The sequence below is a fragment of the Panthera leo genome, chromosome D1, assembly GCF_018350215.1.
Source record: "Panthera leo isolate Ple1 chromosome D1, P.leo_Ple1_pat1.1, whole genome shotgun sequence".
Lineage (NCBI taxonomy): Eukaryota > Metazoa > Chordata > Mammalia > Carnivora > Felidae > Panthera > Panthera leo.
The window spans coordinates 23,297,629-23,311,573 of record NC_056688.1 but is presented as its reverse complement, the minus strand read 5'-3'; the positions used below and the strand labels follow the sequence as shown (position 1 = coordinate 23,311,573).

Below are 13,945 nucleotides of genomic sequence, written 5' to 3'. Positions count from 1 at the left end.
GTGACCCGGGGCCTCCAGGCACGGGGCTGCCCAAGGGGACAGACAGGGGGTTTGCAGAGCTGCACTCCCGCTCTGTGGCCTTGTCCCCGCTCCCCAGATGACTCCAGGGCCAGAGCTGACTTCTTCCCTCAAGGCCTGAGGCGGAGATAAGCTGAAGGGCAGGGGGTAGGGGCGTGGACACAGGAACCCCTGCAGCCTCTCTCCGCCACAACACCCGCTAGTGGACAATTATCTCCTTCCGTCTCACTTGCCTCAAACAAATCGTCACTCAGTGCTACAACTTCCAAAAATCCCTTCAGATTCTCTACCACCCCTCAGGCCAAGCTCAGTAACTCCCAGGAGCTGCTCTTAAGAGGCAGCTGGCACTCACTTGCCCGTGTACCTCTGAGCTCAAGTCCTGTCCCTTTACCCCAACCGCAGGCCCTCAGCGCCCTTTTTTGGGTAGTGAAGGAGTGGCATTGTAGATCTAGAAATCACCAAACCAAAACCAAGTAAACTGCGGGTGAGCCCAGTTTAGGACCCAAAGGCAGGCCATGACTGGGAAAGCAGGAGGGAAGGTGTGCGTGGGGAGGTGACTGACCGGACTCTAGAACGCCACCTGTGTGAGGAGCCCAGGAACCAGAAGGGTCCACCGGAGGGCAGCGCGGCAAACCCACGCTCGGGTGACTCAAAGATCTAAACCAGAAGAGAGAGTTTACCTCCTCTCCACTTCCTACCCAGCAATCCCGCGTCTGGCTTCCTTGGCCTCACCGTGGCCCCTGGCCCGCCACAGGCTGAGCCCGGCCCAGGTCCACGTTCCAGTCCGTGACGTGAACAGCCCTTCCTGCAACACGGTTCTCTGCCTGCTGCTGATGCCAGGGGTATCCAGTCTACCCAAAGAGGTGGTGCCCGTTGCAGCTTTGGTGGTGGGCTGGGGTGGCAGTGAGGAAGGGAGGCGAAAAAGAGAGAGACGGAGGCTACGGAGAACCGGACAGAGAGGGTGAGTGAGGTCAGCTCACCCTGGAAACCTGCTCCTTAGGACAGTGGAAGCGAGGGACACGGAGAGCAGGAAACAGCTGAGAGGCCCGAGTGGAAGCCTGGGCCACTGGAAGACCCCTCTTGGTCTCGGGCGGTGGAGGGGACCCTTTGCGTTGGTTGCCATGGCTCCTTCCTATCAGTGCTTCAGGTCTTAGGCCTGCCTGGATCTGCTGGTATGCAGGGGCATGGAAAGAATGTAAACAGTCCTCTTTAGGGCTCCAGGTGCTCCTGGAAGGGAGGGAGGCAGCTGAGCCACTTGGCTGGTTAAAGAATGGCCGTATGCTTATGGGCGCAAACATCATGCCATTCTTTCCCCCCTGCGTGGGAGGACAGCCAGAGAGAACTTCAAGTGGACACGTTAAGGTGTGAATGTTTGCGCACAGCTCAGGTTTCTGTTGTTGGTTAATTAAAATCGGCTTAGAGAGAGGAACCAAGGTGAGAAAGAAGGGCAGGACTAAGGAGGCCCAACAACCTAGAGCAAGTACTGGGAGACCAGAGAGCCCCAGCAAGAAAGCTTTTACCTGCTGTTGGTTCCACTTGAGATCGGGGATGAGGACAAAGCCATCAGAGGGATCTGGGTTCTCAAAAACAATCCGGTCAGCTTCAGCCTTCTTATCGAGAATGTTGTACACCCACTGGAAGGAGGGGGAGAGGGGGGGGGTTCACATAGCTACTCACAACCTCTGGGGAAACACCACAGACCAGGCTAGCTAAGCTCTCCGGCCTCTCCAGGAAGGACAGCCAAGCCATATAGGGTCACTGAGCTCAGGGGGTCTACACTCAGGCTGCCTTGTCCCCGCCAATCTGCTCTTGGGGGTCCAGAAGAGACTTCCCCTCTCCCACCACAGCCATCCCCTCAGGGGCCACTGCAGATCGGATGGGGCCGTTTCTTTGGGTCCTTCCTGCGTTTAGGCCATGTACATGCTCTGCCGTGGCCTCGCCGACCTGTGTGCATCCATACCCGCTCCTGCCCGCGGGACTCGTGAACAGTGGTCTCCGTGGGCCCCTTCCCACTTTCTTCAGGGCCACAGGCAAAGACAGGGTGGGACTTCCTTCCCTCTGCGGAGGGAGCCAGCTGCACACCAGGGCAGGAAAGGCTCAGGGCCTAGACATGGATGTGTATGGGTTTCCTGCCCTGCTGGGTGGGACTCTCATTTGTGGTGGGATTGGTGCCTCTGCCCACCTGCAGCCACAGCGGCTTCCGCTGACACGGCCCTTGTGTGACAACACAGAATAGGCACAGCTGGGAGACAGCAATTACACGGACCTTTCCTGTCAAGCCAGAGCCTCCAGCCCCTCTCAGACCCTTTTACCGGCTGCTGGCAGTCTTCAGAGGACCCTTCCTTGAGTACTGTGTGGATCCCGAGGATGTCGTTTTACCTTTAGGGTCCTGGTGGCCTCTGTGAAGAAGCCAGCCTGCAGGGGGGTTAAGAGAAGAAAGCCCCTGTTCTCACGGGGCTCACAGAGACCTCCTCTCTTCACTTCCCCAGAGCTCTGAGTCAACTCCCAGCTTGAAATCCGAGACAGAAGGCTGCTGCAGAGCCAGACAGAGGGCAGCGGCTGGGCCTGCGCCTGGGAAGGGCCTTCCGGCTCACCGAGGGGGCGGATCGAGGGGCACGGACACGGCCAGGCCGGCGGAGGGCTCCTCTGCCCGCTCCCGGGAGTTCTGGCACAAGCGTGTCCGCGAAGGCCGGGGGGCCGTGGGAGCTGATCTGCTGAGTCCACATCCTCGCTCTCGGCCGGCGCGGCCAAGGTCAAACGCGACCGTCTGAGACGGAGAGAGCAGAGGGTACCTGCCTGGGAGTATCTGGGGTTCCCAGACCCCTGGTAAGGCCAACAGGTCGGTCACCATGTGGCCCGCCCACTACAAAAGAGGGGCCTTCCCGCCACTTCCTGGGAGTGGACTGGAGCACAGCCAGCAGTGGCTGCCCCACGCAGCCCCGGGGTCTCCCACGGACGCATTTCCTCTCCTGCTGGAAGTCTTGCTGGGAACGTGCTGCGGCAGAAAAAAAAGCCAGCCAGAACGTGACCCAAAGCGACCCAACGGTAAAGGTGAGGGAGGTGAAAGATGACGCTCTGTGGAGAGCCCTGGGGCGGCCTCCCTGGGGCCTGGGCTGTCTCTTGCCCCCAGATAAGCAGCCCCCTCAGACTAGAAAGTTGTGTAGTCGTAGACAGAGAACAAACTGGTCCTGGTGTCCTCTCCCGCCTCCTCGCTAACTAGCTGACACCTTGGGCAAAGTGGTGTACTCTCCGAGCCTCAGTTTCCCCCTTTGAGAGGGGGCTGGAGTCTCCCCCTCTGAGACGATACCTGCACGGCACAGAGTGGCAAGGAGTATAAAATGACTGACAGCACCTGGCACAGAGGAGGCCCCATAAAGGCAGAGGAAAGTGCTCAGGAAGCTCCAGCAAGGGGGGGCGTCGAGCCGCAGCCTCGTGGCAATGACAACAGGTGCTCTGCCGGAGGCCGCTGCACCGAGAGCAGAGGCCTGGCAGTGGTGAGCAGCCCTCCCACGTGCGGGCCCTGTTCTCAGGGCCTCCCAGGGACTACCGTGCGCAGCAACCCGGTCAAGCTGGTGTCGCTGTCGTCCTCACGTTGTAAGGAAAAAGCAAGCATGAGGAAGTCCAACCAATTCCAACCGAGTCTGGCCCCACAGCTCCGGCTTCAGGTCACGGGAGCAGGCCTCTGGGAGAGCAGGGGCGGGGGGTGTGAATCCACGTGAAGTCCCAGGCCAGCAGCCCAGCTGAGAAAAGGAGGGGGCCAGGGAACAGAATTCACACAAATCATAGTGGGGGGGGGGGGGTGGGGAGGGGAGGGGCAGGGCCTGTAACGGGGAGCGAGCCCATCAGGATGCAAGCCCGGGGGACTCAGCCACCCCCGGCTTCTGGCAGGCACCTGGCATAGCTTCCTTGTGGCAGGTGACACCGGCAAGTCTCCCGTGGGATACCTCACTCCCTGTTCACTCTCCTCCTGCTTTTCTGCTCGCCCCCCTGCTAGCCGCTCTCCTCCGGCCACCCCTCACCTGTCCACACCTCCGCTGTATCGGCACTGCCCTCCCCTGATCTCCCCTGTCCTCGGAATGGGACCTGCGTGTGCACAACGGCAGCTACCGTCCTGGTGCCCAGTCTGTGCTGGAACCAACAGTGGGGACGTGATCTGTGGTGCCCCTCTCAACCCCCACTGGGACCCCAGTTGCATTTTCCAGGCGAACAAATGGGCTCAGAATGGCAGGACACTCACACTGCTCGGAGATGGCAGAATGGGAATCCAAACCCTGGACGGACACTGACCTCAACCTGACAACTCACAGACCAACACTTTTAGCCTGATGGTCTCTAATGCTCGGGATCCAGATGTCAGATGGCAGTACTTTTCGCTTTTCTCTTTTCCTTTCTTTCTTTCCTTTCATTCACTTGCTAATGTTTATTTATTTTTGAGGGGGGAGGGGGAGAGGGGCAGAGAGAGAGGGAGACACAGAATTCGAAGCAGGCTCCAGTCTCTGAGCTGAACCCACGAACTGTGAGATCATGACCTGAGGCGAAGTTGGATGCTTAACTGACTGAGTCACCCAGACGCCCCTGATGGCATTATATACTGAGGAGTTACAAGAACCTCAAATTTGAGGAGCCAAATAGGGTGGTCGGCTGACAGCATGGGCACCGGGGTGACACTGACGGTCTGTGAATCTCGTCTCCAAATTGCTGCTGAGTAGAGTCAATGAGGGAATGCACAGAGAAAGCTGAAACAGTCCCGGGCACCTGGGGAGTGCTCCCAAGTCCCAAACTCAACTCTGTCCAACATAAACCCTCTCCGCTGCCCACAACCCCTGTCCTGGTTAGTGACCCCGCTACCTATCCATGCTCCATCCAAGCTGGACCTGGAGCCACCCCCAGACTCTGCTCGCCTCTCGAATCCGCCAGCTTCGAGCCCTACTTCTCAAATCACTGCCGAAGGCTTCCCCACTGTCTCGGCCTCGGCCCGGGCCCACGCTGGTCTTTAGAGCCCTCCACACTCACCAAACTCGAGCAATTCTTTAAATCTCGTGGAACCCATATACTTAAACCCGTCTAGGGGGACCCTCATTGCCTGTGGCAACTGTTCTCAAATCTGATGATCATTAGAAACATATTTTTTAAAAATACAGATTTCCTGGGGTGCCCGGGTGGCTCAGTGGGTTGACTGTCCCACTCCTGACTTCGGCTCCAGTCATGATCCCATGGTTCGTGGGCTGGAGCCCCGTGTCGGGCTCTGCTCTGACAGCGTGGATGCTGCTTGAGATTCTCTCTCTCTCCCTCTCTCTCTGCCCCTCCCCTGTTTGTCAAAATGCTCTCTCTCTCTCTCTCTCTCTCTCTCTCTCTCAAAATAAATAAATAAACCTTAAAAAAAAATACAGATTTTCCATGGGACGCCTGGATGGCTTAGTCGGTTAAACATCGACTTCGGCTCAGGTCATGATCTCACGGTTTATGAGTTGGAGCCCTGCATCACATCCGTGATGTCAACACGGAGCCCACTTCAGATCCTCTGTCCCCCTCTCTCTCTGCCCCTTCCCTGCTCATTCTCTCTCTGCAAAATAAAAGAAATAAATACAGATTTCCCAGCTCCACTCCCTGAACATCCTGATTCAGTACACATGGAGTAGGGCCCCATGCTCTGTATTTTAAAAAATCTCCCCAGGCAATCCTGATGATCAGCCAGGTTTGGGAGCTCCTGGTGTCCTGACAGGTGCACACGCCTGCTTCTGGCCCCTGCCCGTCTGCTCCTGGTTTGTCCTGCTGACCCTCCAGCTCTTGGGGCCTATCTTTGTTCTTCCCTCTGCCTGGAATGCCCTTCTCTGCCTTGTGCACCTGGCAAACTTCCATCTGTCCCTTAAGACCCAACTGGAGGATCCCTTCCTCTGTAAAGCCCCCCACTGTCCAGGCTGATCACCTCCCTTTGTGTCACCACTGAACCTTGGATACAAACCACCCGCGGGAGAGTGCTTATCCCATTGTACTGTGCCGGTCAGATTCCATGTCTGTCTTCCCCACAAGACTCTGGGGGCATTACAAGTGTTCACCCTGGTGACCCTCCAGAGCCTAGTACATGGCCTGGTACACAGTAGGTGCACAATTAATACAATGAGTGTTGCCAGTTGAGCTGAGTGCTTTGCAAACCTACTAGAAACGGTCAAGAAAGAATACACGAATACTTGTGTCAAACAGAACTTGGCTGAGTAGTAGGAGAATCTGGCTGTATTATTTTCCAAGAGGAAGTACGTGGCAGTGGATAAGACAGTACACATACAAGTCACACCAACTTTAAGAGCATCCTCCTTTGGATCCCATATTTGTGCAACTGGTGCCACAGAACACATATTCCAGGAGATCCCTCTGGGACCCTGAATGGCAGCAGCCATCTAGCAAGATGCAGACATATCTCCTTTCCATGTAGAAGACAGAGCAAGTATAGGGACTCAAAAAAAAAAAAAAAAAAAAAAATCACGCCAGCTTGAGGCAGAAAAACCTAGTGCAAATGTGGCACAGGGGGATGAGGACTCCCAGCCAGCGGGGTCTTCCCAAGTAGGAAAGCGGCCTGTCACTCCACACGGCCTCCCGCACACCTGCCAACCACCCTTTCCTTACTTCTCCCATGTATAACTGACTTGGGGGGGCCCTTGGCCCCCACACCCAAGGGCCCCCTCCCTTCTTCTGGCCCGGGAGACATGGCAATGAGTGCCCTGTGTCTGACCACCCCCCAAAGCCACAACCTGGATCTTGGGCAGAGTGGGTGAGAAATGTTCAAAGAGAACAAGGGTGAATGATGAAGAGACCGAGATGGTGAGAGCCAGCAAGTGAGCAAGGAAACGCCTCATCCATCATATTTAAGGCTGAGCATTCACTTGGGGCCGACTGCAGGCGCAGGCTCTGGTTGGCACTGGGCCTCGGCCCATCAAGAACTCGGGATCTCTTAGCTAAATGGCCTTGCATCTGGTCTAGTGGCTGAAGACACCGCCAAACCTCACATTAGCCTTCGGGAGAGGAGGCCCTGTGCTAAACCACCAGGCACATCAGGACCCTGCTCTCTGGGGAACGAATGCAAGGGGAACGAGTGAATGAAGTTTTTAACTCTGGGACTCGACTCCCAGAGGCGGGTTTGCACAGGCAGAACCAGGAATAAAAAGTCTGGAATGGGGTGGGGTGGCTACCCTGGCGTCAGTCTTGACCCATTCACAGACCCAGGTGAGGGCACAGTCATTCTGAGACAGTATCAGCGCTGAGGAAGATACAAATTCTCCAAAGGCCTGGGCTGCTCTGAGAGTCCCACAGAGCCTCAGCGGCACGCCCGGGACCAGGGTCGAGCCTCTGGCCATCCTGGATAAAACAGTGGCCACCCCAGTCCAGCATTTCCCGTGCTACTCACCCTGGTTGCTTTTCCCCACAGCACACTCACCCTCTCCCGTCCTGTGCAGTTACTAACACATCTGTGCGTTCACTCCTGCACAAGGAGGGGGCAGGGGTTCCACAGTGCTGCCTGTGCTACCCCAAACCTGTGGAACTGTGCTGGCCCCTGCCAGATCCTCGAGACAGAGACTCCGGCCACAGGGAGCACTCTGTGTCCGCACCCTCTGGGGCCAGTCTGAGGCGTGGCAGCCAGTCACCTGGATGCTGAGGCTCTGGGACTCCAGGTGGGGCAAGGTGATGTTCTTGTAATCGGCCCCCGTCTCTCGGACCAGGTGGAGGTCCTGGCGCAGGTACTTTTCTAGGTGCTTCTCTGTGGCAGGGTAAACCACGGTTGTCTTTACGTCTGTAATGACAAACACAGCCCGGGACTCCAAAGTTAGGTGCACGCTCTGCACAGTCCTGTCACACTCTGGTCCCCAGCACAGAGAGGTGACCCCCACCCCCATCTCTGATTCCCCAACGAAAGGAGCCGAAGGCTAAGAGGTTATAGTCACCCGGGACCCATGAGGCGCCTCACGCCAATAAATTCATAAGTTGAATCACACTCAGCATCTGGGAGTCACAGGGTTTTCACTGATGATGGGTCGCTGGGCCCCTCACCACCCTTCCCCACTCTGTTTTCTAGGCACAAGAATGAAAGGTTTCTGACTCTTGTCACGTAGCAAATTTCTTGGTATGTGGCTTTCTAGACCCAAAGCTGAAGATCTGACTTAAAGCTAAGTAGCCTTCCCTCATGCAAAGCAGAGCAGCAGAGCACCATGGTTAAAGGCGTGGACTCCGGAGCTGGACTGAGTTCAAGTCCTGGCTCTGCCTGTTCCTTCCTCGGGACCCTGACCCTGGTCCAGTTATTTAACCTTCCCAAGCCCCTACTCCCCCATCTGTCAACGGAGGATAATAATAGCTCCTATGTCACAGAGTTGGGAGGATTAAACAACTTAATACCTGTGAAGCACTTAGAACATTGTCTGACACAAAGCAAATACTATGTAAGTGCTGGCTATTTTTAATCAGCCTTTCTCAACCCTGGCATGGTCCATATTTTGGACAGATAATTCTTGTCATATGGGGACTGTCCTGTATGCTACAGGACGGTTACCAGAATGGCAGATTTCTACCAGGATGTTAGTAAAATCCTGTCTCCAGCTAGGACAGCCAAAAACATCTCCAGACATTGCCAAATGCCCCCTGGGGGATGAAATTGCCCCCAGTTGAGAACTGCTGTTTTCATCAGCAGGAAGTCTTATAGTTTTCCTAAACAGACACTAGGCTAGGGTTCTAGTCCAACACCACCTGGCTTTGGTTAAATCCTTTTCCCTACTTCTAATAACATCTGCTACAACTGTTATCATTTATACATAGTGCTTCCACATAGATCTTAAGGGCAGGAGAGGAAAATGGTGTTCTAAAATCAGGAGACATTTCTAATATGAACGACCCAATGTTAATATCCTCAATGGGGAAAAACTGAGAGCTTTCCCCCTAAGGTCAGGAACAAGACCGGGATGTCCACTCTCGCCACTGTTATTCAACATAGTATTGGAAGTCTTAGCTTCTGTAGTCAGACAACACAAAGAAATAAAAGGCATCCAAATCAGCCAGGAGGAGGTCAAACTTTCACTCTTCGCAGATGACATGATAGTCTATAAGGAAAACCCAAAAGATTCCACCAAAAAACTGCTAGAACTGATTCATGAATTCAGCAAAGTTGCAGGATATAAAATCAACGCACAGAAATTGGTTGCATTCCTATACACCAACAATGAAGCAGCAGAAAGAGAAATCAAGGAATCGATCCCATTTACAGTTGCACCAAAAACCATAAAATACCTAGGAATAAATCTAAACAAAGAGGTGAAAAATCTATACACTGAAAACTACAGAAAACTTATGAAAGAAACTGAAGAAGACACAAAAAAATGGAAAAAGATTCCATGCTCCTGGATAGGAAGAACAAATATTGTTAAAATGTCCACACTACCCAAAGCAATCTACATATTCAATGCAATCCCTATCAAAATAACACCAGCATTCTTCACAGAGCTAGAACAAACAATCCTAAAATTTGTATGGAAGCAGAAAAGACCCCGAATAGCCAAAGCAATCTTGAAAAACAAAACCAAAGCAGGAGGCATCACAATCCCAGACTTCAAGCTATACTGCAAAGCTATAATCATCATGACAGTATGGTACTGGCACAAGAACAGACACTCAGATTAATGGAACAGAACAGAGAACCCAGAAATGGACCCACAAACATATGGCCAACTAATCTTTGACAAAGCAGGAAAGAATATCCGATGGAATCAAGACAGTCTCTTCAGCAAGCGGTGCTGGGAAAACTGGACAGTGACATGCAGAAGAATGAACCTGGACCACTTGCTTACACCAGTCACAAAAATAAACTCAAAATGGATGAAAGACCTCGATGTAAGACAGGAAGCCATCAAAATCCTCGAGGAGAAAGCAGGAAAAAAACCTCTTTGATCTTGGCTGCAGCAACTTCTTACTCAACATGTCCCTGGAGGCAAGGGAAACCAAAGCAAAAATGAACTATTGGGACCTTATCAAAATAAAAACCTTCTGCACAGCAAAGGAAACAATCAGCAAAACTAAAAGGCAACCAACAGAATGGGAGAAGATATTTGCAAATGACATATCAGATAAAGGGTTAGTATCTAAAATCTATAAAAAAAAAACCTATCAAACTCAACACCCAAAAAAAAAACAATCCAGTGAAGAAATGGGCAAAAGACATGAATAGACACTTCTCCAAGGAAGACATCCAGATGGCCAACCGACACAGGAAAAAATGCTCAACATCACTCATCATCAGAGAAATACAAATCAAAACCACAATGAGATACCACCTTACACCTGTCAGAATGGCTAACATTCACAACTCAGGCAACAACAGACGTTGGCGAGGATGTGGAGAAAGAGGATCTCTTTTGCATTGTTGGTGGGAATACAACCTGGTGCAGCCACTCTGGAAAACAGTATGGAGGTTCCTCAAAAAACTAAAAATAGAACTACCTTACGACCCAGCAACTGCACTACTAGGCATTTATCCACGGGATACAGGTGTGCTGGTTTGAAGGGACACATGCATCCCCATGTTTATAGCAGCACTATCAATAATAGCCAAGTATGGAAAGAGCCCAAATGTCCATCGACAGATGAATGGATAAAGAAAATGTGGTGTATATATATATATATACATATATATGTACATATGTGTATATATATATGTGTCTGTGTACATATATGTGTACATATGTATATATATACATATATGTATATACATATGTATATATACGTATATGTATACATATGTATATATATGTATATGTATACATATGTATATGTATATACATATATGTATACATATACATATATTCATATATACATGTGTACATATACACATACATATACATGTATACATATATACATATACATATATATATATATATATGTACACAATGGAGTATTACTCGACAATCAAAAAGAATGAAATCTTGCCATTTGCAACTACGTGGATGGAACTGGAGGGTGTGATGCTAAGTGAAATTAGTCAGAGAAAGACAAAAATCATATGACTCCACTCATGAGGACTTTAAGAGACAAAACAGATGAACATAAGGGAAGGGAAACAAAAATAATATAAAAACAGGGAGGGGGACAAAACAGAAGAGACTCATAAATATGGAGAACAAACTGAGGGTTACTGGAGGGATTGTGGGAGGGGGGATAGGCTAAATGGGTAAGGGGCACTAAGGAATCTTCTCCTGAAATCATCGTTGTACTATATGCTAACTAATTTGGATGTAAATTTAAAAAAATAAAATTAAAAAAAAAAAACAAAATCAGGATGTTTCTCAACAGACCCATGTCCTGCCCAACTCTCTTACTCTCGATTCAGAGTGCTCGCCCAGGGTAACCTGAAGGAAGCCCAGCAGGCACACTTTAAAACTCCAGAAATTCCCGCACGCACCTACACTTTCGTACGTGGTCTGAGGACGTAGGCAATTTGAATCCCTGTTTCACAGGAGTCAGGACTTCTGCCTCGAGATGTGACAGAGGCAACGCCAAATGTGAGGTTTCCTTACCCTAAAAGCTGGTGCTCTTCAAACACCTACCTGCTGGCCGCATATTATTCCAACAGTCCAGTGGGGACAGACCGAGGTGCTAACCCAGCACACAAGTTCCAGTGAGCATCAAACACCAGTCCTTCAGCTCTGGGAGGCACAGCAGCTCAGCGCAAAGACACAGGCTCTGGACCTGAGTTGACACCACACTCCCCCCACCCGCTTACAGACAGTCCGACCTTGGGTGTGTTATTTAACCTCTCGGGGCCCCAGTTTCCTCATCTGTTAAAGACTGGTCACAAAATCTGCCCTTAGAGTTGCTGTCAACATTAAACGAAACATGTCATCTGGACCAGTGGGGGGCACCACGTCCCCTCCACTTCCTGGGAATCTCTGGATCTGACCCTGAAATGGAGGCACAAAGGCCTCCTCACAACCCTCGAGGTGGCAGCAAAAGTACTTCCTCACTCCCAAAACCCTCTAATGGCTCTGGGAGAAAGGCCAGAGGTCAAGTACACCAGGTCCCAAGAGATAAGAAACTGCCAGAAATAGACCCAATGGCATTGCCTTGACCCTTGCAGTGTGCTCCAGGAAAATCCCTTATCCAAGAGTAGCTTTGCAGAGAACGGAGATTCTAGCACCAGTGGGCCTGGGTTCAAATACTGGCTCTGCACTTAGCTGTGTAACCGGGCGCGGGTGACCTACTGTATAGGGTGGTTATGAGAACTCAGTGAGCAGTAGGTGGGAAGCATTCAGCAGGTGCCCACCCCCACCCCCATGCCCCCTGCACAGAGAAGTTCTCTCACAGGCTAGCTCTCACTGTTGCTGTGTTTGCTGTTACTTTGGTAGCCTGGGCTGGGCAGCGGGGAGAAAAGCCATGAGCGGAGGAGCTCCCTCCATATGGGGGATCCGGCCGGAGACAAAGGCCACACTCACGTTGGAGAACAGCCCGCCCTGCTGGCAATGACCACCGAGCCCGGGCTCACAGCCTGGGGCTCCCTGGCTGTTTCAGATCAGAAAGCCGCTGGGCCCAGGAGCACGCCCCTGTCTGCCAAGGCTTGTCAGAGACCGCCCCAGCCACCCAGGGTGCTGGGAAGCGGGCGCCTCCCCAGGCCAGCCCCCTCCCGCCTTCCCCTTCCTCCCGCCTTCCCCTTCTGCGGCAGGGAAAACAGAAAAAGGCATTTTCCAGCTCCTTACTTCCTGCCATCTTTCTTCCTTTTCTGAGAAACTCCTGCTTGGATGTGGATGCAGAAGCCCCACTGCTGGACCCTGGACCCCCTCAGAGCTAATCACTCTTGGGGGCCAGGCCTCTGTCAGGCCACCACCAGCAGCCCCGGGCAGGAGTGGGCTGGCTTCACGTGCTGTTGACAGGGGTGGGGGCTGTGCCCCTTCAAACCTGGACCGTTCCCCTGGGTTCCCAGCATTGTCTACACAGCCCTCAGCCACCCTGCTCTAGCCCTTTCTCCAACCTCATTCACCACCATCACCCCCTCGATGTCTCCGCCCCGGCCACACAGACCTCTTTACAGTTCCGCTAACTCACATCCCATCTCTAGGCCTCTGACCAGCTGCTCTCACCTAAGTCAAGGTTGGAGTTCTCCACCAGCCCTGCTGAAGGAGCTCCCCTTACCTCGTCCCTGTCTATCTCGCCGATGGCTTGCTTTTTCCTCACTCCTTACCACCTGACAGTACAGTACAGATTTATTGTCTGATTCTCCCATTAGAATGTAGCTTCCAGGAGGACAGGGGTTTTTGTCTACCTTTAAAAATTGTTTTAATCATTTTATCCCCAGCACCAGGAATAGCACTTGGCTTGCAGGAGGCACTCAACGAAGACTGAACAAGTGGATAAATGAATCTAGCCTTTTAGGCTTAAGCCCCAGGAAGGGCATTTTTGAGCCAAATGGATTAAAACTTCTCTGATAAAAATCAGTATGCTTCCCAATGCTAAGTTTTTTTATTGGCAAGCAAAAGTAAACTTTGGTGTCTATCTAAATGCCAAATCAAGACGTTGACCTGCAAGTGAACTTCATGAGGATTTTGGTCAAGTGTCAATGCCCAATAAATGCTCAAACCACCAGGTGAAAATATGTTGGGGAACAGGATGTCCACACACAGTCTCAAAGTATCTTCCTGTAGATTACTTATTAATGACAAAGGGCCCAGGTGCTCAGAGTTAACATCACTCCTAACAGGACACACTGCCATCAGGAGCCTCCTGAGGGATGTGCCGTGGTATTCTGGCCAAAAATGCATGGTCCGAATCGGATCACGAGGAAAAATTAGCCCACCCTAATCCAGGGACATTCTACAAAACAAGTGGCTTGATAACTCTTCAAAAGGGTCAAAGAGAAAATAAAGGAAGGCAGAAAGGCTGTTCCGGATTAAAGGACACTAGAGAC

The 13,945-nt window shown here is 51.9% G+C and overlaps 1 protein-coding gene across 2 annotated transcripts in view; it reads right to left on the bottom strand.

The window, feature by feature from the left end:
• Nucleotides 1-13,945, bottom strand: part of DCPS (decapping enzyme, scavenger) — a 47,613-nt gene that overhangs the window by 7,167 nt on the left and 26,501 nt on the right. The window contains exons 3-5 of one of the 2 annotated variants that reach the window (XM_042906993.1): nt 7,656-7,801; nt 2,398-2,433; nt 1,539-1,652 (exon numbers count right to left, since the gene is read on the bottom strand). In XM_042906993.1, coding sequence (XP_042762927.1) covers nt 1,539-1,652; nt 2,398-2,433; nt 7,656-7,801 — 296 coding nt within the window. The remainder of the gene's footprint in view (nt 1-1,538; nt 1,653-2,397; nt 2,434-7,655; nt 7,802-13,945) is intronic. The other variant, XM_042906994.1, reaches the window with a different exon arrangement.